The following is a 26,540-nucleotide window of genomic DNA, read 5'->3' as shown; positions in this document are numbered from 1 at the left end:
ATAGAGTTTCCCCCCCAAAAAAACAATACAAAGGATCAATTAAACAAAGAGCTGGTTTTTTGAAAAGATAAACAAGATTGATGGACCCTTAGCTAGACACAGCAAAAAACAAAGAGAGAGAACACAAATACACAAAATCAGAAATGAAAGAGGAGAAATAACAACTGACACCACAGAAATACAAAAGATCACTAACAACTACTATGAACAATTATATGGCAACAAATTCGACAATCTAAGCAAAATAGACAAATTTCTAGAAACACATAGTCTGCCAAAACTGAACCGGGAAGAGATAAAAACTTGAAGAGACTAATAACAACTAAGGAAATTGAAGAGGTAATCAAGACTCTCCCAGCAAATAAAAGCCCAGGCCCAGATGGCTTCATGGAGGAGTTTTACAGAACATTCAAAAAATAACCAACACCCATTTTCCTCAAACTATTTCAAGAAGAAGGTAGACTTCCAAACTTGTTTTATGAGGCCAGCATAATTCTAATTCCAAAACCAGAAAAAGACACTACAAAGAAAGAACACTACAGACCAATATCCCTGATGAACACAGATGCCAAAATCCTGAACAAAATACTAGCAAATCAAATCCAGCAGTATATCAAAAAAATTGTTCACCATGACCAAGTGGGTTTCATCCCAGGTAAGCAATGCTGGTACAATATTCGCAAATCAATAAATGTGATATCCCACATAAATAAAATGCAAAACAAAAAACCCATGATAAAAACAAAACAAAACAAACAAACAAAAAAAAAAAACCCATGTTGAAGGCCAAAAAAGCCTTCAACAAAATCCAGCATTCATTTCTGATAAAAACTTTCAGCAATGTGGGAATAGAGGGATCATATCTCGACAAAATAAAAGTCATATATGAAAGACCTACAGCCAACATCATACTCAATGGGAAAAAATTAGAAGCATTTCCCTTAAACAAGAACAAGACAAGGATGCCCACTTTCACTACTCTTATTTAACATAGTATTGGAAGATTAGCCACAGCATTCAGACAGCAAGAAAAAATAAAAGGGATCCAAATGGGAAAGGAGGAAGTGAAATTGTCATTATTCGCAGATGACATGATATTCTATGTACAGAACCCCAGACTCCATCAAAAATTTCCTAGATTTAATAAAGGAATCTGGCAAAGTAGTAGGATACAAAATTAACGTCAAGAAATCGATGTCATTCTTATACATAAATGATGAACTCACAGAAAGAGAAACTAAAAAAAACAATCCCATTTACCATTGCAGCAACAAAATTAAGATATCTAGAAATAAACTTAACCAAAGAAATAAAGGACCTTTTTGCAGAAAACAACAGGGCATTGAAAAAAGAAATAGAGGAAGATATAAAAATAGTGGAGGCACATACCTTGCTCATTGACTGGAAATATTAACATCATTAAAATATCCATACTACCCAAAGCAATCTATAGATTCAATGCTATCCCCATCAAAATACCAATGACATACTTCACAGAACTAGAACAAATACTTCAAAAGTTCATATGGAACCAAAAAAAAAAAAAAAAGACCTCAAATAGCCACAGCAATCTTGAAAAAGAAGAACAAAGTTGGAGGGATCACATTACCAGATGTCAGGTTATACTACAAAGCCACTGTAATCAAAACAGTCTGGTACTGGCACAAGAACAGGCATATAGACCAGTGGAACAGAATAGAGAACCCAGAAAGGGACCCAAGGCGATATGCTCAATTAATATTTGACAAAGGTGGCAAGAACATACCGTGGAATAAGGACAGCCTCTTTAATAAATGGTGTTAAGAAAATTGAACAGCTACATGCAAAAAAATGAAACTAGACCATCAACTTACACCATGCACAAGAATAAACTGAAAATAGATAATAGACTTAAATGTGACCCATGAATCCATAAAAATCCTCGAAGAAACTGTAGGCAACAAACTTTCAGACATCATACACAGCAGAATTTTCATGGATACATCACCTAAGGCAACAGAATCAAAGGAGAAAATGTACACATGGGAGTACATCAAACTCAAAATCTTCTGCACAGCAAAAGATACAATCATCCAAATGGAAAGGCAACCCACTGTATGGGAGAGCATAATTGCTAATGATATATCAGATAAGGGGTTAATTTCCAATATATATATATAGAGTGCTCATACAACTGAAGAAAAGGAAAACAAAGAACCCCATAAAAAACGGGCAGAGGAACTAAATAGACACCTCTCCAATCAGGACACACAAATGGCTAAGGAATATATGAAGAAATGCTCAACCTCACTAATCATCAGAGAGATGCAAATTAAACAACAATGAGGTATCACATCATGTCTCTCAGAATCGCCACTATCAACAAATCATCAAACAACAAATGTTGGCCAGGGTGTAGAGAAAATGGGACTCTAGTGCACTGCTGTTGGGAATGCAGACTGGTGCAGCCACTATGGATAACAATATGGTGTTACCTCAAAAAAAGAAGTATTGAACTTCCATTTGACCAAGTGATCCCACTTCTAGGAATATACCCTAAGAAACCTGAAACACCAATCAGAAAGAATATATGTACCCCCATGTTCATAGCAGCACTATTTACAATAGCTAAAAGCTGGAAACAGTCAAAATGTCCTTCAGTAGACGAATAAATAAAAGAGTTGTGGTACATGTACACAATGGAATACTATGTAGTTGTAAGAAGTAAAGATCTCATCCTTTGAGATGACTTGGAAGGACTTGGAAAGTATTATCCTAAGTGAAACAAGCCAAGCAGAGAAAGACAAGTATGTGATCTCACTTATTTGTGTAATATAGTGAACACAACCATCTGAGGAATGGGGCAGTCCCAGAGATGTGGAAGTGGGGTACAGACTGACAATCCACAGAAGAGAGGGTGGTGGGGGAGAGATAAACCACAGAACTTAGATGCATGTGTGCATGAACGCCGAACATGGACAACAAAGCTGGGGACAGAGCGGGGAGAGAGGGAGAGGGGGAATCTGTGGTGGAAAAAGGAGAAACATCTGTAACAAAAATAAATTAATTAAGTATAAAAAGCTATATATTCTTATTAACAAATGTCACTCCAACTCATTTAATAAAGAATGACTAAAAATTATCTAAATTTGCATTTTCTATGGGAAAATAAAATTGATTTTTGATTTGTTTCTTAGTAATAAAGCGCTTTGACAATTGTTTTTTCTATTGACCAACTAATATCTTCTTGTAAAACAGTTTACTGGAACATTACAAAAATAAAACTGTTTTAAGAAACACCCAGATATGCTTCACCCAGATTCATCTACTGTTAATATTTTCTTCCATTTGATTTCTTTCTTGATAGACAAAAGTTTTCTGAACTATTTGAAGATAGGTTGCATTAGTCATAACCCTTTAATTGTAAATGTTTCTTCAAGTATCTCCTAAGAATAGTGATATCCTCTTATATAATCACAAATGCATACCTTTTAATTGAATTTGAAGAATAGGAGACAACTTACCATCAGTATTTTCATCATTTCCAAAATGTTGTCTGTAGAAGAGCATAAATTCAATGTTATAGCATTTGTAAATGACCACGAGCAGTACAAGGAGGAGGAGGATTGCTCCCATGCCTCCTGCAAGCTCAATTTTGTAGATTAAATCTGGAAGAAACATAATAAACGGAAAAAGGTAATGAAATCAGTAATGCTTGAGATAATCTCATAATTCTAGTCTGTAAAATGTACAACCCATTCTGTTTTTCTTTTCAGAAGATTCTTGCTTAATGCAGTAAGTAGCTTTGTTCTTAGTATATTTGTAAAAACCAAATATTTGTAAAATTTACTCTCTTTTAGAGACTCTTGAAAGTGATAAGTCTATATGCAAAGGAATAGTCACTCCCAATTTGCTTTGAATATGTGTGGATCTTACATATATACTTTTAATTTAGGTATGTTTCAAGAACCTATTAGACCTGCTTTTTTTCTGGATCCAGAGCCTAAATTTAGTTGTTTCTGTGAAATTATCTTACTACTTTAGAAAGATTAAAGTCTAGTGCTTTTCAGGCCATAGAGCTTATTCTCTTACAGAACTACATCATAAAATTATTCTCAGAATCAAATAAAATCTACTGAGCTTGCAGAATTTACTGTTTAATATAACCTTAGGAGAACATAATCCAATAGAAGTTAAGCAGGGGAAATTAGCGTATTCATTTTCCCTACTTATTTAAATGAATTATTATAATATGTATGTGATATAATATGTCCAGAGAGGCTAAAACAGAATGAAAATGAAATATTCAGTCTAATCACTTGGCCTATTCAGCCAACACCAAGCTACCTGATAGCAGCCTCAGGCTGCTCCAGTGGAGCTCCCTTGGAGTTGGAATAATTAAATCAACACATAATGGAAGGACACATGATGTATCCCAGGCTCAGGGAATAGTGACTTATCTATAGCTTAATTAGTGATATTAATAAATCTAAGGTATATCATTAAAAGAGGGTATAGTATCATGGAATTAAGGAAAATAGGAAGTCAGAGGAGAATTAAGAATGTAAATTCAGCAATGTCCAGAAGAGAAATGCTGAATCCAAAAGACACCAGACTACAGACATATTTTCCATGTTCATGGGTCTCAATATAATATAGATAAAATTGACTAAAAGATTAGCTGACCTCTCCTTAATCTAATTGCATAATTGCCAAGTGACTCTTTTATCACTAATTCAGCTTACCATATAACTAGAAACTGGAAAAGGGAGTGGCATTCTAATTTCATTATCAGTTCCTTATGAGGTTAGTTGTCATGAACCAGCCTCCCCAGATGGATCAATTCTTGGGAACTGTCAAAATCAAATTTATGACCATGGCTGACTGCTATTCTTTTAATTTTTTTATTTTTTTGTCCTCACCCGAGGACATTTTTCTATTTTTTGTTCAGATAGAGTGGGAGGGGGAGAGAGAGAGAGAAACATCGATGTGAAAGGGACACATCGAGTGGCTGCCACCCACACGACCCAACCAGGGCCGGGGACAAACTGCAACCGAGGTATGTACCCTTAGCGGGAACTGAACCCGGGTCTCTCTAGACTGCAGGCCAACACTCTAACCACTGAGCCAAACCGGCTAGGGCTGACTGCTATTCTTTAAGGTCTCTTGACAACTATATCATCAACCTTCCCCTGGGAATGTCACTTGTTTCTATATAGGCTTAATACTTAAGATAAATTAATCATGCTCAATATAACAATTAAGATTAAGAAGAAAAAAGATAAATATATAGTATACACTACAAGTAATATATATTATAGATTAAAAATTTTTTTACAAGCAATCCTGGAGGGCAAGAATTGTTGGTCTAAATTTATAGGTGAAGAATAGAATACTCAGTAGTTTAACTCACTTACCCAAAGTCACATCCTTAAGAATCGGCCAATATAGGACTTTAGCCCAGATATCCTAACTTTAAATTCAAGATTCATTTTATTATACCACAGCTTTATAAACTTCATCTTGTAAAGTGACAACAGTAATTGTTCTTCCTGTTTCTTCATGTTGTTAATGTTTCTCAAGAACACATGACTTAGAGTAAACTTTGGCTCATCTGCCCTTTCAATTTTAAAGAAAGAAGCTAAACGTCAATTCACTAGGTAGAATCATAGGACTGAGTAGATTTCAGGCACTTCACTAGAGGGTACTGAATAATCCTACATCTGTACCACAGAAGAAGAAAGGGCTTCCTACTATTCAGAATGTGAAGGAAAGTTTTAGGTTTTATGGGGATATAGAGAACTTGGTCTTAGAAAAGAGGTGGAGTGAGAGAAGAGACGTTGGTGGGCAGAGATAGCATGGGTAGTCAAGAGAGTCACTGAGTGAAAATGTAAGAAACATAAATAAATGTCACTCTTTGTGTAAGGAGAGGGGTGAAGGGTAAAAACAGGAAGAAAGTGAAGCTGCTGTGAAAAACAAAATATGTTAATAAGAAACATTATAAAAGCACACATAATGAGTAGGGATAGAAAACTGGAATCTATCTCTCTCTTGCCTGCTATGAAATGTGGCTATTTTAAAAATTAAGCCACAAAACTTTAGGTAAAAAAAAAAAAAAAAAAAAAAAAAAAATCCACACATTAGCTTTGCCTCCAGTCCTCTCCATATAAAGCGGTTCCCAGGAACCACTGCCTGTCTCTATGTGGGTGGTATCACAAGCTTGCTTATAAAACCTCTGTGGGCTGCAATATCACCATCTTTGCTTGTTTTCTCACCATATTACATCAGTTAATCATTCTTAACAACCAGTGTTAAATCGACAAAGCAATAGAATTCTATTTTTGTTGTTACCCTAAGAATTGACTTTTCTTTGATCTTAGGGCATTGATTGACTTGATTCAGTGTTTTCCTGCTATAAAATGTTCATTTTATATTTTAAAATCTTTGGACTTTCTCTTTGCCCTTGTTTTTGTGTCTCTCTAGTCAGAACAGCATTCAACTGTTTTCAAAGTCACTGAATAGGATTTTTTTTTAAGCAATTTCTACATTATTTATGGAGTAAAGTTGCTATCGGGTAAATGAGAAACTTTGGCAGTGGGAACAATTTGTGCTCCCAAGTAGCAAATACATTTTCAGCAGTAAATTTATAAAATAAAACCATGGTGTGAAAATTACCTTTGTGGTTTTGGGGTCCATTCTACAACAAGGTCTTTGGAAGATATTACCTAATGATTGCTATTTATTTTGAAAACTATGGACCTAGTTCCTAAGACTCAACCAGTATTCTTTGATTTACCCACAGGCAGTCATATTAAAAGGGAAACATGTATCCTATATTCGCAGGGCATAATTGCAATCACCAAGAGGACATCTGGCTTTTTTTTTTTTTTTTTTTTTTTGTCTTTTGTTTTCAACTGCCATTTTCCATCTCAGGAGGGTCTATACTTCTAGGGATATTTCCCGAATAAGAAAGTGAAAGCCATTTTATTTGCACTATGCCTTTTATACACTTCACAAGAACAGCTTTAGCCAAAAAAAAAACCAAAAAACAGATATTTATAGCATTGTAAGTTTTTCTAGGCACCCAAAGTATAAGCGTAGTTCTTTTTAAACTTCTTAGTTTGAATATAACTATTTTTTTTCACTGTGAACACAAAGATCAAACATTATAGACTGAGACAAATAGCAGCTAAAGCTAAGGGACAGGAGAAAGGGAAGTTTAGAAATGTTTTTAACTTGCTCATAAGTTGGGAATCAGGTTAGGAGATTCTACCTGGAGGTTTCTTAGAGCGGTTGGAGTTTCAAGCTGGAGCAGTAGCACTGGGAATGAAAAGAGAGAGGGGCTAAAGAAAGGGAGGAGACAGAAACACAGAGAGAGAGAGAGAGAGATCCAGTGTTCAGTGATATGCTTAACTTTGTTGGAAAGAGAGTGTGCACAGACAAGGAATAATTATAAGAATTTCTTTAACATAAATTCAGAGTCTTGGTTCACTAAATAAATAAATAAATAAATAAATAAATAAATAAATAAATTAGAAGAAACATCTTACTGAAATTTTAGTTGTACTTATTGTCAAATAGTTCATCAGAGAATGAGGAAGTGGTAGTACAGATAGAAGATGCATAGGTAAGATATCTTCCTTGGAGAAAGCCTGACCCTCTTAATTGGATATATTAGACATGCGTTTTCATTTTACAAAAAAGCTTTTCAGTTTATTAAAGGATTTATCAAATGCTTCTTCCTCATAATAATAATTTGGGGCATTTTTAATATTAGACTTATAGCTCATCAGGAATTTATTGCTCTGTAAAACAAATCATACTCGTATTCTAGGTGGAAACACTGCAATCACTGAAGCTAGGCTATGATGTGATAAACCCTGAAATGTTCATCTCCAAAGGAACTACCTGAAGTTTTACAAGTCCAGCCAGATCTTTGTCTGATTAAAAATGTTGGAGCATAGGCATAATGATTTTTTTCTGGAGCTCCACCATATTTTAGAGAGCCTCTGAGGAAAATGAAGTAAGAGAAGATGAATTTCATTTTTGTATAAAGCACAGTGAAAAAAATCTTTAACTGCTACCTAAAACAGAGAGTGAAAACTGGTACATTGTGAGCAAAAAAAGGTATAGAATAATATTTAAAAATCAAATGATTTTATATCCAGTCATTAACCAGAATGGGTTCTGAGTGTCTATTAGTTGTCAGACACTGCCCAAGTTGCTGAGGATACAAAAGTATAGCAGACCTTGACTTAGAGGAATTCTCAGGTTAAAATAAAACTGAGTGGACAGAAATAAAATTATTCAGGAATAAAATTATTCTTGCTGCAAGATATCTGGATATGATCAATGTGTGTCCTTCATGTAGGTGGACTAAGTGGTTGCCTAGTTCATAGGATTACTTATCCAAATTTTGTATAATAATGAACCCTGTTTGAACATGGTATATTTTACACCATATCATTATCATTTTAATCTCAAAGTAACTCTACAAGTTAGATATTATTACTCCTATTTTACAGATGTGTAAACAAAGGTTCAGGATGACTAATCAGATAAGTTAGTCCTACTGAACCAGTTAGCTGAATCAATGGCTAAACTAGGATCTTGTCAACTAGGGTCTCCTAACTTTACTTTTGATATTAGACTCCTTTATACTTAAATGCGCCATTATTTTAAGATGAAATCAATTCCAACAGAGTAAGAAATGTTACTGGAGAGATAAAAGCATTATTTCAGAATAATATTTTCTAGTTCTCCTAGAGCTGCAGGTCAAAGCCAAATATTGGAGCTGGCTGTAAAAGAAAAATTCCACCTTGGCAAAGAGGTACAAATAGTGACCTTGCTGATTGACTCTGTTTTATTGCTTTATAGCCTAGACAACAAGAACACTGATTGAGAACATTTGTTCTGTTACATTGACAAAACCTTTGCCAGAGGCATACATACAGAATCAATTTAGCCTTTTGCAGTAATTAAGCATGTGGCAGGATAAGAGCAATCTCAGAAGCTGCTCCAGCTGCTGGGATTGATGTTCCTATGTCTGCTTTTATCTCCTTTATCTGTAAATTTAAAGTTTATTCTCTTTGTATATTAATACAATTTCCACCCCATCTGGAATCAACTCTAGAAGGGATCTCCATAAATGCCAAATTGTTTAAAAATAGGTGCACCTGTTAAAGGCATCTAAAGATCGGGTCATATCATCATATCATTAAATATTGTTTATAATCTTTCTATAACAATTATAAAAATATTATTTGACACTATTTATTATTTTTATTTATATTTTAGTCAGAGAATAAAAAGTGTCTTTGTTTCCCATCCAGTAATGAAAATCCTAGTATTTCACAAGATGGTAAAATATAGAGTTAATTTTGAATTATAATACCTATTACATTTTAAGTAACACTTATAAACAGGGTACATTTTATCTTACTGGATTTAACCCATAATAATATTTAATTTCATTTATTCACTTCCTATTTGTATAGAAGATCATAGTCATTTTGTGCTCATGTCCACAGCAAGAGAGAGATATAATATTTAATAGCAGTTTATGCTAAATGATAACATAAGATCAGGAAATAAATTTACTTCAATAGACACTTAGTAGGTTAAAAAAACATAATAACAATTATAAAGCAAAATACCCTTTTTACGCAGCAGAACACTGGCATGTTTCCGTCCATTTCGGTTTTCCACATGGCAGGTATAATTTGCCAGGTCAGCTTCCACCACTGAATCAAAGATGAGTGCCAACTCAACCTCTTTTTCTCCAAGATGCTCTTTGAGTAGCCTGAAATAAAGACAATATTACTGGATAATTTAGTCTGATTTGGAGAGAGAGAGAGCATTCATAAGAAGTAATATTAACATAAGATATTAACATGCCACTAGGCTTTGATAAATGAAGTCAACATAATTTGTGTGGCAAAAAAAGAGAGGAAATATTGGGCTCCATATTCTACAATGAAAGTGTACAAACAAACTGGCTCTGGCCATTGTGGCCCAGTTGGCTGAGTGTCACCCCATGCAGCAGGGAGTTGTTGGTTTGATTCCCTATCATGTCAAGGCAAGTGCCCGGGTTTCCAGGTAGATTCTTGAGGGAAGGCAGCTGATTGATATTACTCTCTCACATGGATGTTTTTCTCACCCTCTCTCTTGCTATCTTTCTCTAAAAATCAATACAAAAAATTTTAAAGTACAAAAATTGGATTTTTGCATTATGGCATGAAAGAAAAAAAATCTGCAGGAGGAAAGGGTTTGTGTTAGACATTAGAGTTTTGAAAACAGGGACTGAGAGGGGAAATAAGGGGGCTTTGAAACTAGTTGCCTCATAATAAGTAAAATGAGGGTGTTAGCAGCTTTCTGTCTCCAAATCTCATGAGAAGTCTGTTTTCTATTTTTCTCCTGCCTTTTTGTTCAATGCAGGCACATGCCCTATGCCCTATCTCCACAGTGGTGCCGCAACCAGGGCCCGGTTTTTTGCAGCTGCTGATCTCACTTTGCCTTTTTATTTCCCTCCCTCACAGGATAAACCTGTCTCATGTTTATTTTCTCATAGTTCTGCTTTTTGCTTTCTCAAGTAAAGTTGCAAAATTCTTGAATGACCAAGAACAGGTGTTCTCAGAAGAGCTGAGTTGCCAGGAACCTTTCCTAAGGAGTGTGTCTCCTGTTTCTTTAGAAAATTATTCTCTACACAACAACCAGCTGCTTACTGAGTGAAGTTAAAGTGGGTACCCTGCTGCCTTTTCTTTTCTGTCTCATGCTCCTTTTGACTAAAGAAATAAAAAACGGGAGTTTAGTTAATGGTGGCAATCCCGCCGTTAACTTCTGAGGTGAAGTGCTCAGATACATGCATTTGTAAAATGTAAAATTAGGGCATAGATGTAATTCTCACCTCTTTTTTGAAAACCTGCTAATGAATGCAGACAAGAACTCTCTGATTTATTGGCATTTAGCACAAAGTTGGAAAAGATAACTGTGCTCAGAGAAAACTGGGTTCTAAGTACAGATCTCCCACTTACAAGCTTAAGCTGAATTCTTACAAAGTCATTAATTTAGTGGCACTTTAATTTTACTAATCATTAAGCTGGGAAAAATACTAACCATACTCACCTTAACTTTGTTTTGAAGGTAAAATGTGTTAACATGATTTAAAAGTAAATAGAAGCCCTTGGCCGTTGTTCCTCAGCGGTTAGAGCATCAGCTCATGGAGCAAAGAGTCGCAGGTTTGATTCTGGTCAAGGGCACTTACCTCGGTTGTGGTTCGGTCCCTGGCCTTGGTCAGAGTTGTGCAGGAGGCAATCAATCAATGGATCTCTCTCACATTTATGTTTCTCTCTCTCTCCCCTCTCCCACTCTGTCTGAAGATAAATAGAAAAATATCCTTGGGTGAGGATTATTAAAAAAAAAAAAAAAGTAGCACTATGCAAATGCAAAGGAATATTATTTTTAAAATTTTTATTTTTTGATTTTATAGAGTTACAGAGAGAGAGAGAGACAGAGAGAGAGAGAGATTTGTTGTTCCATCTATGTATTCATTCATTGGTTGATTTTTGTATGTGCCCTGACTGGGGATCAAACCTGCAAAATTGGCCTAGCAGGTGATATTCTAACCAACTGAGCTACCCAGCCAGGTTTTGCAAAGGAATATTATTAGACATCAACATTTCATTATTCAAAGGTAGATTGTTTGCATTTTGGCTCCCCCAGAAATATTTTAATTTTAATTTATTGATACTTATAATTGGCTTGAGTTAAGCTCTTTTGACTTGCTTTCAAGAGAAGAAAGGTCTTAAACTTAAATTAGGAGAAGACTGTTTCTAGAATTTTAGCGCCTCCAACATAAAATCTGAAATGCAGATTATATTCAAAATAGACATGCTTTTAAATTTAACCCTGTTTCTGTTCTCTTCCAATAATATACATATCTAAGGGTTGATAATATTGGCATTTGTAACTTAAGTAAATCTTCTCCTGTCCTTTACATTTATGTTCTATCACTGAATCAGACAATATGAGAATTTTCTTAACCGCATTTTATTGGTAATCTATCTATTATTTTTTCTCTTCCTGGTTAAATTAGTTTTTCTTTCTTGTTCTTTTCCCAATATATACTTAACCAAGAATAAAATGGGAATTTAATGTCTTCACAGTTTATGTTGAATTTTACTCTCTACAATTTCTGCCTGCTATGGATAAAATCTCACTACACTCAAGTCTTTTAGTTTTGTGTAACCTGTTGGGGAAGATTCCCCTTTAGTGCAGAAGCTACTTAAGCACCCTGTATTAAGTTTGATTTAAAACTTTACTTACAAGTCAGCCACAGCCTTTGCCAGGCATAAGACAGAAAACTGATCCTGTCCCTCCAGACCAGTCCCTTGCCTCTTCGTGTCTAATACAGTGTCCAAAAACAGCGCTTTACAGGCTGCAGAAAAAATCTGGAGAGAGGATTTGAAAATGATCCTTTGTCTGTCTATTAATATAAATGAGCTGTCTTAATTATCAGCTCTTGAAAATATAGGGGTGACTTGCTTTTGGAGAATTAAAGAGCAAGTTAGTGTTTATGTCTACAAATCACTCTACGAGGCAGCCACCATTCCATAGCAAATATTGATCTATAACAACCTATCAATGATTCTTTGTCAATCCCCTAATAAGTGCCTAGCTCTGGACTAGATATTTGATGTAAGAGAAATATAATCATTAAAAGACCAGTTCCTTGTTTTCAATACATATTAAAATATAACAATAAATCAGGATCTACATAGTTAAAAATTTGGGACAAAATAAGGAAAAGCAGGGTGGTAAAGTCATGCTTTCAATGGGATTTCAAAGAAAGCAAAGACTATTATTGATTAAATTAGCTGTGAAAGGCATGAGAAAATATTGTCTAGACAAATGGAAGAAGGGAGAGTTTTCTGAGGTAATACAGAAGCAGGTCATTGCAGAATGTGTGAAAAAACACACTAATGAAACCGGTTATGGAACGAAGGATACAAATTAGGGGATTTGGGATACACTTCAAATAACTTTAGAAATATATCATTCCAAGGATTAACATTAAAGGCATGTTATATGAAAAAGGGAACACAGATTTTTAAAAAAGGAAGGAATTCAAGTAACAGAAATCACTACCACCAAAAGATTTATTTAGGTAAGACCTATTATTAAAGTAACATTGAAAAAGTTTGGAAGTTGTCAGTCCCATATTTTCAACAAGTAAAAAGGCAAACAAAATGAAAATAAACAAATCTTCTTAGATCCATCAGATAGTTGAAGTCACAGAGCAAATTACTGACTCCAAAGCTTGAGATAGAAAAAAATACTGAGAATCAGTGTATACTGGAGCAGAAACTCAGGAGCAGTAGCCATTAGCAGTAGAAACACTTAAACTATAATTGATGAGGCAGTGTAGACATAGTGGGACTAACTAAAGAGTTAAAATCTCCATGGGATTAAATTTTAAAGGTACCCCACACTTTTGTGAGTTTTGCTTCCAGGGTCTCAGGGTGAAGAGCACATAAATGTTTCGTTTTGCTTCTGGCAGGGGAAGGGGAAGAGCAACTATCTTGAAATAAGCCCAGAGGACTCTGTTCTTCTTAACAGAGGCCTGCCTTTAAGGAAACTATTTTACCAGAGCCGAAAAGACTTCAGTTTTACCAAACCTAGCCTACCTGAAGAGAGATACCCAATTTCAGCCTCCTCAATCTTTCTTATCTCATATAAAAAGTGGAAGAAAGCTGAGAAGCATTTGTGAAGGTCACAGCAGAGTCACAAGCTCATTAAAAGATTGAGACTTCATCATAGAATAATAGTATGCTTATAGCCACATCAATCTGGCTCTGTTATGATAACAAGGGATTTCAAGCATAAAGAATTACAAATCTCAGACTCTCCAAACTCTAGGAAATCCCAAAAATCAATGGAAACATAAACAAGTACATTCTAGACAAGTTTAGTCTCTTATACCAGCAACTATTACAAACAGTAAGCACAGCCTAACTCATAGCCACACAAATATAAAATCTCACACTAAAGGCCTATTTACCTCTTAGTTCCTTTTACCTGATACATTATATGTTGCTTTCAACCAAAAAATAGAAGGCCTGTTGAGAAGCAAACAAAGAAACGAACAAAAATCTCAAGAGACGAAGCAAGTATCAGAACCATATTCAGATATAGGAGAGATTTTGGAAGTATCAGACTAAGAATATACAATAACTATGATTAATATATTAAGAGCTCCAATGGAAAAAGTGAACAACATATATCAACATATGGGTGATATCACCAGAGAGATGGAAACTCTAAGAAAGAATCAGAAGAAATTGTGAGAAATCAAAACACAATAACAGGAGAACCGAAAAAATGGCGGCGGAGTGAACGGAGCTACACAGACTGTCTCCCAGAACCAAACTGGAATTACAACTATAACAGACAAATCAACAGGAAAAACCAACAGAAAAGCAGCTTGCGAGGACCATACAACGAGGGACACTGACTCCATCCCAGTAGGCTAGCGAAGGTGCGAGACGGGAGCCCAAGGTCGGCAGCTCGGCAGCAGCCTTAGCTGGGAGCAGCGCCCTCGGGTTACACTCCCAGGCGGCTCCACAGCGCAGAGCGGGACAGAGGCTAAAACAGCCACAGCCACTCACCTTGGGCTCCGGCAGAGGGAGGGCGGACTGGACTGGAACTGTGTCGGGACACTCGGGGTTTGGAGGGCGCTCAGAGCTTTGGCTGAGTTGCTGCCACCCAGGACGGTGGCCACATTGCTCCTTCCCAGGGCTCTGAGGAGAGGCAGCAGCCCCTCCCTCGGAGATCCAACCCCACCCTGTGGGCCAGTGAAGTGCTAATTGAGGCTCACTAACAACCAGCATCTGCCCCACCCTCCTGAAAGCCCCTTGGCTGAGCACCAGAGGGAGTTTTTCAATCAACTGACAACCCAAAACTCATCAAGTAACCTAGACTGCTAGCCTCCAGGCAAAAAGCTAGAGGATAACAGTACCTTTCCTGGACTGGCAACTTTAACCAGGAAAGAAAGACTTGACAGTGGTGTTCAACGTGGGTCCTCCCTCGCTCATCTAAACACAGGAGAGGGAGCCACAAAGAGCAGAACACCAACACCCACAGGGAGAACTTGACAGGCTCCAAAGCCCACAGTGATAGCCAAAATGGTGAAACACAAAAACAGAAGCCAAATGAAAAAGCAAGAGACCTCCACCGAAGATGAGACCAATGTGGAGCAATTAGGCATGTTAACAGAGCTAGAATTCAGAGAAATGATCTTGAGGAAGCTGAACAGCATGAGTAAGGACATAGAGACACTAAAAATAAGCCAATTGAAAATTAAAAACCAACAAGAAGAGGTAAAAAATGACATATCAAAAATGAAAAACACATTGGAAGGTTTAAAAAGCAGAGTAGAGGAAGCTGAGGACCAGATCAGTGAATTAGAAGACAGGGTAGAAAAAATCAACCAATCAGAAAAACAAAAGGAAAAAACTATTAAAAAACAGGAAGACAGCTTAAGAGAACTATGGGACAACTGGAAACGTAATAATATTCGCATCATAGGAGTCCCCGAAGAAGAAGAAAATGAGCAAGGGATAGAGAATATATTCAAAAAAATACTGAGAGAAAACTTCCCTAATTTGGTGAAGGAAGAAGGCATTCAAGTTCAAGAAGCACAGAGAGTCCCAAGTAAGAAGAACCCAACAGGCCCACACCAAGACACATAGCAATTAAAATGCCACAAATTAAAGACAAAGAGAGAATCCTAAAAGCAGCAAGAGATAAGCAACAGGTTACCTACAAAGGGAACCCCATAAGGCTCTCAGCTGACTTCTCACAAGAAACACTACAGGCCAGAAGAGAATGGCATGAAGTAATCAAAGTCATAAAAAACAAAAATCTGAATCCAAGACTACTCTACCCAGCACGGATATCATTCAAAATAGAAGATCAAATAAAGAGCTTCCCAGACAAAAAAAGGCTAAGGGAATACATTAGCACCAAACCAGCACTGCAAGAAATGTTAAAAGGACTGCTGTAATTAGCAGTAGAAATGGGAAGAAATATAGAACCTCACTAAAGAAAAATGGCAATAAATCAGTACATATCAATAATCACCTTAAACGTAAATGGATTGAATGCTCCCATAAAAAGACACAGAGTAGCTGATTGGATAAGAAAGCATGATTCATCTATATGTTGTTTACAAGAGACCCACCTCTCAACAAAAGACTCACATAGGTTGAAAGAGAAGGGATGGAAAAAAATTTTCCAAGCAAATGGAAACCAAAAAAAGGCTGGGATAGCAATTCTCATATCTGATAAAATAGATTTCAAAATGAAGACCATAACTAGAGACAAAGAAGGCCACTATATAATATTGAAAGGATCTATCCAACAGGAAGATACAACCTTGATAAACATATATGCACCCAATATAGGAGCACCAAAATATATTAAAAATCTTCTGGAGGACTTCCAAGGAGAAATCGACAACAATACAATCATAGCAGGGGACTTCAACACCCTATTGACAGCACTGGATAGATCCACTAGGCAAAAAATAAGCAAGGAAACAGAGACTCTAAATGAAGCACTAGACCAAATGGATTTAATAGATATCTACAGAGAATTACACCCCAAAACTACAGAATACACACTCTTCTCAAGTGCACATGGGACCTTCTCAAAGAGAGACCACATGATAGGACACAAACTAAATCTCTACAAGTTCAAGAAAATTGAAATCATATCAAGCATCTTCTCAGATCACAATGGCATGAAACTAGAAATCAATTGCAACAAGAACATGCAAAGACATTTCAACATGTGGAAGCTAAATAGCATGTTATTAAACAATGAATGGGTCACCGAGAAGATCCAGGAAGAAATTAAAAACTTCCTGGAAACCAATGAAAATGAACACACAACAACACAAAATCTATGGGATGCAGCGAAAGCAGTTCTGAGAGGGAAGTTCATAGCACTACAGGCCTACCTCAAAAAACAAACAAACAAAAATTCTAATTGACTGTCTAACCTCACAACTTAAAGAATTAGAAAGCAAACAAAAAGAAAACCCCAGAGCAAGTAGAAGGAAGGAAATAGTAAAGATCAGAGAAGAAATAAATGACATAGAGACCAAAAAAACAATTCAAAGGATCAATGAAACAAAGAGCTGGTTTTTCGAAAAGATAAACAAGATTGATGGACTCTTAGCTAGACTCACCAAGAAACAAAGAGAGAGAACCTGAATACACAAAATCAGAAATGAAAGAGGAGAAGTAACTACCAACACCACGGAAATACAAAAGATCGTTAACAACTACTACGAAGAACTATATGGCAACAAATTCGACAATCTAAGCAAAATGGACAAATTTCTAGAAACACACAGTCTCCCAAAACTATTCCCGGAAGAGATAGAAAACTTGAACAGACCAATAACAACTAAGGAAATTGAAGAGGTAATCAAGACTCTCCCAGCAAACAAAAGCCCAGGCCCAGATGGTTTCACGGGGGAGTTTTACCGAACATTCAAAAAAGAACTAACACCCATTCTCCACAAAATCTTTCAAAAAATTCAAGAAGAAGGAAGACTTCCAAACACGTTCTATGAAGCCAGCATAATTCTAATTCCAAACCAGAAAAAGACACTACAAAGAAAGAAAACTACAGGCCAATATCCCTGATGAACATAGACGCTAAAATCCTGAACAAAATATTAGCAAATTGGATCCAGAAATACATCAAAAAAATTATTAACCATGTCCAAGTGGGATTCATTCCAGGTATGCAAGGCTGGTACAATATTCGCAAATCAATAAACGTGATACACCACATAAACAAAATGAAGAATAAAAACCACATGATCATATCAATAGATGCTGAAAAGGCATTCCACAAAATCCAGCATCCATTTCTGATAAAAACACTCAGCAATGTAGGAATAGGAATAGACGGATCATATCTCGACATAATAAAGGCCATATATGAAAGACCTACAGCCAACATCATACTCATGGACAGAAACTAAAAACATTTCCATTAAGAACAGGAACAAGACAGGGATGTCCACTTTTGCCACTCTTATTTAACATTGTACTAGAAGTCTTAACCACAGCAATCAGACATGAAGAAAAAATAAAAGGGATCCAAATTGGAAAGGAGGAAGTGAAACTGTCATTATTTGCAGATGACATGATATTGTACATAGAAAATCCTAAAGACTCCATCAAAAATCTATTAGACTCAATAAATGAATTTGGCAAAGTAGCAGGATACAAAATTAACGTTAAGAAATCGACCGCATTCTTGTACACCAATGATGAACTCACAGAAAGAGAAACTGAAAAAACAATCCCATTTACCATCGCGCCAAAAAAATTACAATACCGGGGAATAAACTTAACCAAAGAAGTAAAGGACCTATTTGCAGAAAACTACAGGACATTGAAAAAAGAAATAGAGGAAGATATAAAAAAGTGGAAGCACATACCCTGTTCATGGATTGGAAGAATTAACATCATTAAAATGTCCATACTACCCAAAGCAATCTATAGATTCAATGCAATCCCCATCAAAATCCCAACGACATATTTCATAGAACTAGAACAAATACTTCAAAAGTTCATATGGAACCAAAAAAGACCCCGAATAGCCACAGCAATCTTGAAAAAGAAGAACAAAGTAGGTGGGATCACAATACCAGATATCAGGTTATACTACAAAGCGACTGTAACCAAAACAGCCTGGTACTGGCACAAGAACAGGCATATAGACCATGGAACAGAACTGAAAACCCAGAAATGGACCCAAGGCAATAAGCTCAATTAATATTTGACAAACGTGGCTAGAGCATACAGTGGAATAAAGACAGCCTCTTTAGTAAATGGTTTTGGGAAAATTGGACAGCTACATGCAAAAAAATGAAACTAGACCATCAATTTACACCATACACAAAAATAAACTCGAAATGGATAAAAGACTTAAATGTGACCCGTGAATCCATAAAAATTCTAGAAGAAAATGTAGGCAACAAAATTTCGGACATCATATGGAGCAGAATTTTCACTGATACATCACCTAAGGCAACAGAAATAAAGGAGAAAATGAACACATGGGACTACATCAAACTAAAAAGCTTCTGCACAGCAAAAGAAACAGTCATCAAAATGGAAAGGCAACCCACTGTATGGGAGAACATCATTGCCAATGATGTATCAGATAAGGGGTTAATCTCCAATATATAGAGAGTGCTCATACAACTCCACAAAAGGAAGACAAAGAACCCAATTAAAAAATGGGCAGAGGAGCTGAATAGACACCTCTCCAAACAGGACATACAAATGGCCAAAAGACATATGAAGAAATGCTCAACATCACTAATCATCAGAGAGATGCAAATTAAAATAACAATGAGGTATCACCTCACACCTGTCAGAATGGCCGCCATCAACAAATCATCAAACAACAAGTGCTGGCGAGGGTGTGGAGAAAAGGGAACTCTAATACACTGCTGGTGGGAATGCAGACTGGTGCAGCCACTATGGAAAACAATATGGTGCTACCTCAAAAAATTAAAAATTGAACTCCCATTTGACCCAGTGATCCCACTGCTGGGAATATACCCTAAGAAGCCTGAAACACCAATCAGGAAGAATATATGTACCCCCATGTTCATAGCAGCACTATTTACAATAGCTAAGATCTGGAAACAGCCCAAGTGTCCACCAGTAGACGAATGGATAAAAAAGCTGTGGTACATATACACAATGGAGTACTATGCAGCGGTAAGAAAGAAAGATCTCTTATCCTTTGAGACGACTTGGAGGGACCTGGAAAGTATTATCCTAAGTGAAAGACGCCAAGCAGAAAAAGACAAATACCACATGATCTCACTTATATATGGAATATAATGAACATAACAGTCTGAAATATACAGTAGACCCAGGCACATGGAAGTAGGGCACAGACTGACATCCTCAGAAGAGGGGATGGGGGGGTGGGAGGGTGGGAAGAGATAAACCACAGAACTTATATGCATGTATGCATGACCAATGGACATGGACAACTAAGCCGGGGACAGGGTGGAGGTGGGGTGGGGTGGGGGTTGCCAATGGGGTAAAAAGGTAAAATATCTGTAACAAAAAAATAAATAAAAATTCATATAAAAAATAAATAAATAAATAAATAAAAACAAAAAAACCCCACAATAACAGAAATAAAAAATGCTTTTCATGGTCTCATTAGTAAACTGACACAGTTGGAAAAATCAGTGATCTTGAAGATATATCCATAGAAACTTCCTAAACTAAAATGCAAGAAGAAAGAAGTATGAACAATGGGACAAAATATTGAACACTTGATGGAAAGTTATAAAAAGGAGTATCATACATATAATGAAAATAGAAAAGGAAGGAGAAAAGGACAAAGAAACAATAGACATATGTGCAGTATTAATAGCTGAGAATTTTCCAACGTTAATTACAGATACAAAATCACAGACACAGGGAGCTAAGAGAATACTAAGTGGAAAGAACATTAAAAATCTTCCTTGATGTATCATATTCTAACTGCAAAAATATAAAAAGACAAAGGAAAAAGCTGAGAGTCCAGAGGAAAAAACTTGCCTATAGAGGAAGAAGAATAAAAAATACATCATATTTCTCTTTAGAATCCAATTAAGCAATAAGAAAGTAGACTGAAATATTTGAAAGTGTTGAGAGAAAACAATTACCAACCTAGAATACTGCATCCATCCAAATTAAAGTAGAATTATATACTTCCTCAGGAAAAAAAATGAGATTTGTTATCAGTAGACCTGTGTTGCAAGAAATGTTAAAAGACGTTTTCAGAGAAAATAAAAATGATATAGGCCAGAAATTTTTATCTATATAATGGAAGAAAAAGTGTTAGAGAAGAAATAAATGAAGATGAAACATTTTATTTTTCTATTCATAATTTATCTAACAGGTAAGAATTTGTTCACAATAAAATCAGCAATAATAGAAGTTATAAGAAGTACTGAGGATCTAATGTATACCATGGTAACTATAGTTAATAATATGGTATTGTATACTTAAAAGTTGGTGAGAGTGGACCTTCAGCATTCTCACCACATTTTAAGAGTTAATTATGTTAACTATGTGAGGTGATGGATGCATTAGTTATCTTGATCTTGGTAACAAGATTACAATGTACAGGTATATCAAATCATGACATTATATACTTTAAATATATATAATTATATTTTTCAATTGTTCTCCAATAAAGGTAGAAATGTGAGAAAACAATAGCATCAATATAGTTATGATTATAGCTTATGAATAAGTAAAAGTAATGACAGCAAGGGTATTAAAGACAGAATGAAAGAATTGAGAATACTCAATTTTAATGTCCTTGCACTAACTGTGAATCAGTATATTATTATTAGAATTTGGACTTATATTATTTGTAAATATATACTGCAAACTCCAGGGATCCCCCTAAACTTTTAAAATAACAATTAATATTGTGTGAGAGAAGAGAAAATAAAAACATATACAATGCTTGACTTAAACCAAACAAGGGACTAAAAGGAAATTAAGAAAACAATTCCAACCCTGGACAGTGTGGTTCAGCATTTAGAGCATTGGCCCACAGACCAAAGAGTTGCAGATTTGATTCCAGTCAAGGGCACATACCTCGGTTGCACATTCAATCCCCAGCCCCAGTCAAGGTCATGCGGGAGGCATCTAGTTGATGTGTCTCTTTCACATCAATGTCTCTCTCTCTCTCTCTCCTTCCCTCCTTCCCTTCCTCTATTGAAAAAAGAATCAATGGAATATATCCTTAGGTGAAGAATAAAGAAAAAGACGAAAGAAATAAAGCAAACAATTATATTCATGAGACCTGAAGATTTTGCACTTCAATGAGATTAAGAATCACCTGGAGAGCTTATTAAAACAGATATCTGGGCACTGTCTCAGAGATTATGATTTAGTAAGTGGGGGCCATGAGTTCAGACAGCATCTCCAAGTCATATCTGCAATCCTGGACTTGATATTCCAACATATGCAGAAGTTCCAAGTTGTGGGCACTTCCTGACATGCTGCAAAGGAGGGGATTCCAAAATGGCATCTACAATAAGTGGAACCTACACTGACCTCCTCTCAGGACCCAAATGGAATTACAACTAAACTATAGAAAAATCATCCTGAATAATCAACTGAAGACAAGCTGAAGAGAAATCTTACAACTGAGGATGTAAAGATGAATCCACATCAAGACAGGTAGGAAGTGAAGAGGTACAAGAGGGCTGGCTGATATCCCACAGGCAGCAGTTGAAGTTCCAAAGAAATATCTCAGCTGTGAGGGGTCCCCCTGACAACTCTGGGGTCTAAGCCCAAAGCTGGGCTACCCAGCTAAGAGTAAAAGAACCAGGAAAGGTGTCCACATAACATCTGGCTGGGAAAAGCACTGGGAGTTCTGTCAGGCAGGGAGAGTTTGCTAGGAACACAGGCACCCTCATAAAAAGACAACAGATTAATTTGCATTTGTGGCCACTCACCTTGGACACCAGCAGAGGGAAGGCAGAGTGGACTAGAGCTGCATGAGGACAGTCTGGGATTGGTGGCTCTGGGGAGAGCATTGGGAAGGCAGCCAACAGCATCTATTTGCCAAGTCATTCCCCCATGCTGCAGAAGCTATCTTTCTCAGGCAGAGCTTTCCCATCAAAGCAGATTTCCTGAGGGAAGCAATCCTCTCATTCATTGGAATCTCTCTCGCCCTGTCCTGTGGAGTTTATGTCTGGCATAACTGGTTATGACTACAACCTGAGGCTTATTAAGGGACTGAGATTAACAGTGAGCCTGCAGGCAGGGCAGATCTTTGGGCACTTTAAGACTTCATCTGACCTGCTTCTCTGCCCAGGCTAGTAAAAGTAGACCTAAATTACAGCTCGGACATTTCCAAACACACCCGACCGCAATAGAGGGAACCCCAAGCTGTGGATCACTGATACTTTGAGATAGGGTACACGGGGCCAGTAACAAACACTGTCTGACATTGGCCTGCATCAGAGACCCTCTGAAGAAGCCCTATACCAATAAACACAGCAGTCAGATTCAATCAACAACACAGCAGGTCCCAAAAAGCTTCAGAAGCAGTATATCTACAGGGAGATTTTGGCAGACCTCAAACCAGGCTGAGGTAATTTGCACTTCATGTGATAAGCACCTGCACACAAGCCTGTGTGTGATATTGGTGGTAGAGCATCACTGTCAGCCGTCATGAGGATCAAGCCCATGTATTCACAGGCTAATAAAAATCAAGATTTTATTGCAATAGGAGTGCTCACACAAAGCACACAAGAGACGTTATTAGAGTGCACAGGTCTGGTAATTAGGAAGACAGCACCACTGAGCCCAACAGGTCACCTACTACAAGACCACTCTACCCAGATCTACCTAATAAATAGAAACAAACATAACCGGGCAGCCAAAATGAAAAGACAATGAAACAAATCCTAAATGAAAGAACAAGATAATTCTCCAGAATAGCTAAATGAAATGGAGATAAGAAATTTATCAGGTATAGAGTTCAGAGTAGTGATTATAAGGGTGCTCAAAAGCATGAAAAATGTGATAGAAACTACAAAAAACAACCAATAAGAAATGAAGAATGACATAGCAGAAATAAATAATACACTGGAAGGAATAAAGAGCAGATTAAATGAAGCAGAGGATCAGATAAGCAAATTTGTAGATAGGGTAGAAAAAAGTCACCCAATCAGAGAACCAAAAAGAAAAAACAGGACCTTTCAGGGTAATGTGGGACAATATGAAATGAAACAACATCCACATCATAAGAGTACCAGAAGAAGAATAAATTGTGCAAGGGTTAGAGAACCTCTGTGAAGAAAATGGCAGAAAATATCCCTAATTTGGTAAAGGAAAAAGTCACATAAGTTCAGGAAGCACAGAGAGTCCAAAGTAAGAAGAAACCAAAGAGGCCAACACCAAGACATATCATGATTAAATGCCAACAATTAAAGACAATGAGAGAATAGCCCTGGCCAGTTTGGCTCAGCGGTTAGTGTCGACCTGCAGTCCAGAGAGACCCGAGTTTGGTTCCCACTAAGGGCATGTTCCTCAGCTGCAGTTTGTCCCCGGCCCTGGTTGGGTCATGCGGGTGGTGGCCACTCAATGTGTCCCTTTCACGTCAATGTTTTTCTCTCTCTCCTTCCTGCTCTATCTGAATAAAAAATAGAAAAATGTCCTCGGGTGAGGATTAAATAAATAAATAAATAAATAAATAAATAAAGACAATGAAAGAATGTTAAAGGCAGCAAGAGAAAAGCTACGTGTTACCTGCAAAGAAGCTCCCATGAGGATGACAGCTGGTTTCTCAACAGAAACACTACAGGCCAAAAGGAAATGGCATGAAGTATTCAAGGTAATAAAAATTAAAGATCTGAAACCAAGACTACTGTATTCAGCAAGGTTATTATTCAAACTAGAAGGAGAAATAAAAAGCTTCTCAGACAAAATAAATAAATAAATAAATTAATTAATTAATTACCACCAAACAAGCATTGCAAGAAATGCTAGAGAGACTGTTGAAATAAGAAGAAATATATATAGAGAAACACAGGCACAAAGGATATAAATGGCAATAAGTATGTACCTATCAATTATAACTTTAATTTAAATGATGAAATGCTTCAATCAAAAGACATAGGGTAGCTGAATGGATAAGAAAACATGACCCACATATATATGCTCTCTACAAGAGACCCATCTCAGAACAAAAGACTCACACAAGATGAAAGTAAAGGGATGGAAAAAAATATTTCATATGCATGGAAATGAAAAACAAAAATGCTAGGGTAGCAATACTCAAATCTGATAAAATAGACTTCAAAATGAAGGCCATAACAAGAGACAAAGATGGTCACTACATAATAATAAAAGGATCAAACCAAGAAGAGGGTCTAACATAGGTAAACATACATGCATCCAATATAGGAGCACTAAAATATGTTGTAAAAAAACTTATGGAGGACTTTAAGGCAGATATCACAGCAATACAATTATAGTAGGGGAGTTTGGCACTAGCTAGATCTTCTAGGAAAAAAATCAGCAAGGAAACACAGACCCTAGACAACACATTCAATCAGATAAATTGAATTGATGTTTACTGGACCTTTCTTCTCAAAGCTGCAGAATATATATTCTTCTCAAGTACACATGGGACATTCTTAAAAATAGAACACCTGTTAGGACACAACCTAAGGCTCTACAAGTTCAACAAGAGTAAACTCATGTCAAGCATCTTCTCATATTACAATGGCATGAAACTAGAAATACATTACAATAAAAACATTCAAAAGCATTCAAACACATGGATGCTAAATAGAAGGTTATTAAACAATGAATGGGTTACCAAGAATATCAAGGAAGAAAAAATAAAAACCTCATGGAAACAAATGAAATTGAACACACAGAGGGAAGTTAATGGCAATGCAGGCTTACCTCAAGAAACAAGAAAAAATTCTAATAATCTATCTATTCCTACAACGTAAAGAATTAGGAGACCAACAAGAAAAGCCCAGAGTAAATAGAAGGAAGGAAATAATAAAGATCAGAGTGGAAATAAATGACACAGAGGTTAAAGAAATAAACAAAATCAATTAAACCTAGAACTTGTATTTTCTTAAAAAAAAATTTCTTTATGGATTTTAGAGAGAAACATTGATAAAAGAGAGCATTGATTGTCCACCTCCTGTATGCCCCCCACTGGAAATTTGGCCCACAACCTGGGCATGTGCCCTGACCAGGAATTGAACCAGTGACCTCCTGGTACATGGATCGATGCTCAACCACTGAGCCACACCAACTCGCCTAGAGCTTGTATTTTAAAAAGATAAACAATATTGATGAATATTTAGTCAGACTTATCTATAAACAAAAAGAGAAGACCCAAAAAGTAAAACCAGAAATGAAAACGCTTAAGTAACAACTGACACCACAGAAATACAATGATTGTAAAAGAAATACTATGAATAATTATATGCCAACAAATTGGACAACTTAGGTGAAATGGACAAATCCTAATGTCATAAATCTTCCAAAACTCAAACAAGAAGAGTCAGAAAATCTGAACAGACCAATAACTACTAAAGAGATTTAAGCAGTAATCAATGAACTTCCAGCAAACAAAATCCCTAGTTCAAATGGTTACACAGGAGAGGTTTACCAAACATACAAAGAAGAACTAATGTCTATTCTTCTCAAATTATTCCAAAAATTTCAAAAGGGAGACATTCAAGTTCCTTTTTATGAGGCCAGCATAATCTTAATTCTAAAACCAGACAAAGGCACTACAACAACAACAAAAATTGCAAGCCAATATCTCTGATGAACATAGATGCCAATATGCTCAACAAAATATTAGCAGATTGGATCCAGCAATATATTAAAAAATTATTTCCCATCACCAAGGGGCATTTATCTCTGGGACGCAATGTTGGTATAATATTTGCAAATCAATTAATG

General features: G+C 36.3%; 1 protein-coding gene across 1 annotated transcript in view; it reads right to left on the bottom strand.

The window, feature by feature from the left end:
* IL1RAPL2 (interleukin 1 receptor accessory protein like 2) overlaps window positions 1-26,540 on the bottom strand; it is a 1,440,342-nt gene that overhangs the window by 37,523 nt on the left and 1,376,279 nt on the right. Inside the window, exons 7-8 of the mRNA XM_036270972.1 lie at window positions 9,636-9,781; window positions 3,504-3,647 (exon numbers count right to left, since the gene is read on the bottom strand). Coding sequence (XP_036126865.1) covers window positions 3,504-3,647; window positions 9,636-9,781 — 290 coding nt within the window. The remainder of the gene's footprint in view (window positions 1-3,503; window positions 3,648-9,635; window positions 9,782-26,540) is intronic.

This window comes from Molossus molossus, unplaced genomic scaffold, assembly GCF_014108415.1.
Source record: "Molossus molossus isolate mMolMol1 unplaced genomic scaffold, mMolMol1.p scaffold_m16_p_2, whole genome shotgun sequence".
NCBI classification, from domain to species: domain Eukaryota; kingdom Metazoa; phylum Chordata; class Mammalia; order Chiroptera; family Molossidae; genus Molossus; species Molossus molossus.
The sequence above is the reverse complement of the archived record's forward strand: the minus strand, read 5'-3'. Positions and strand labels throughout refer to the sequence as shown.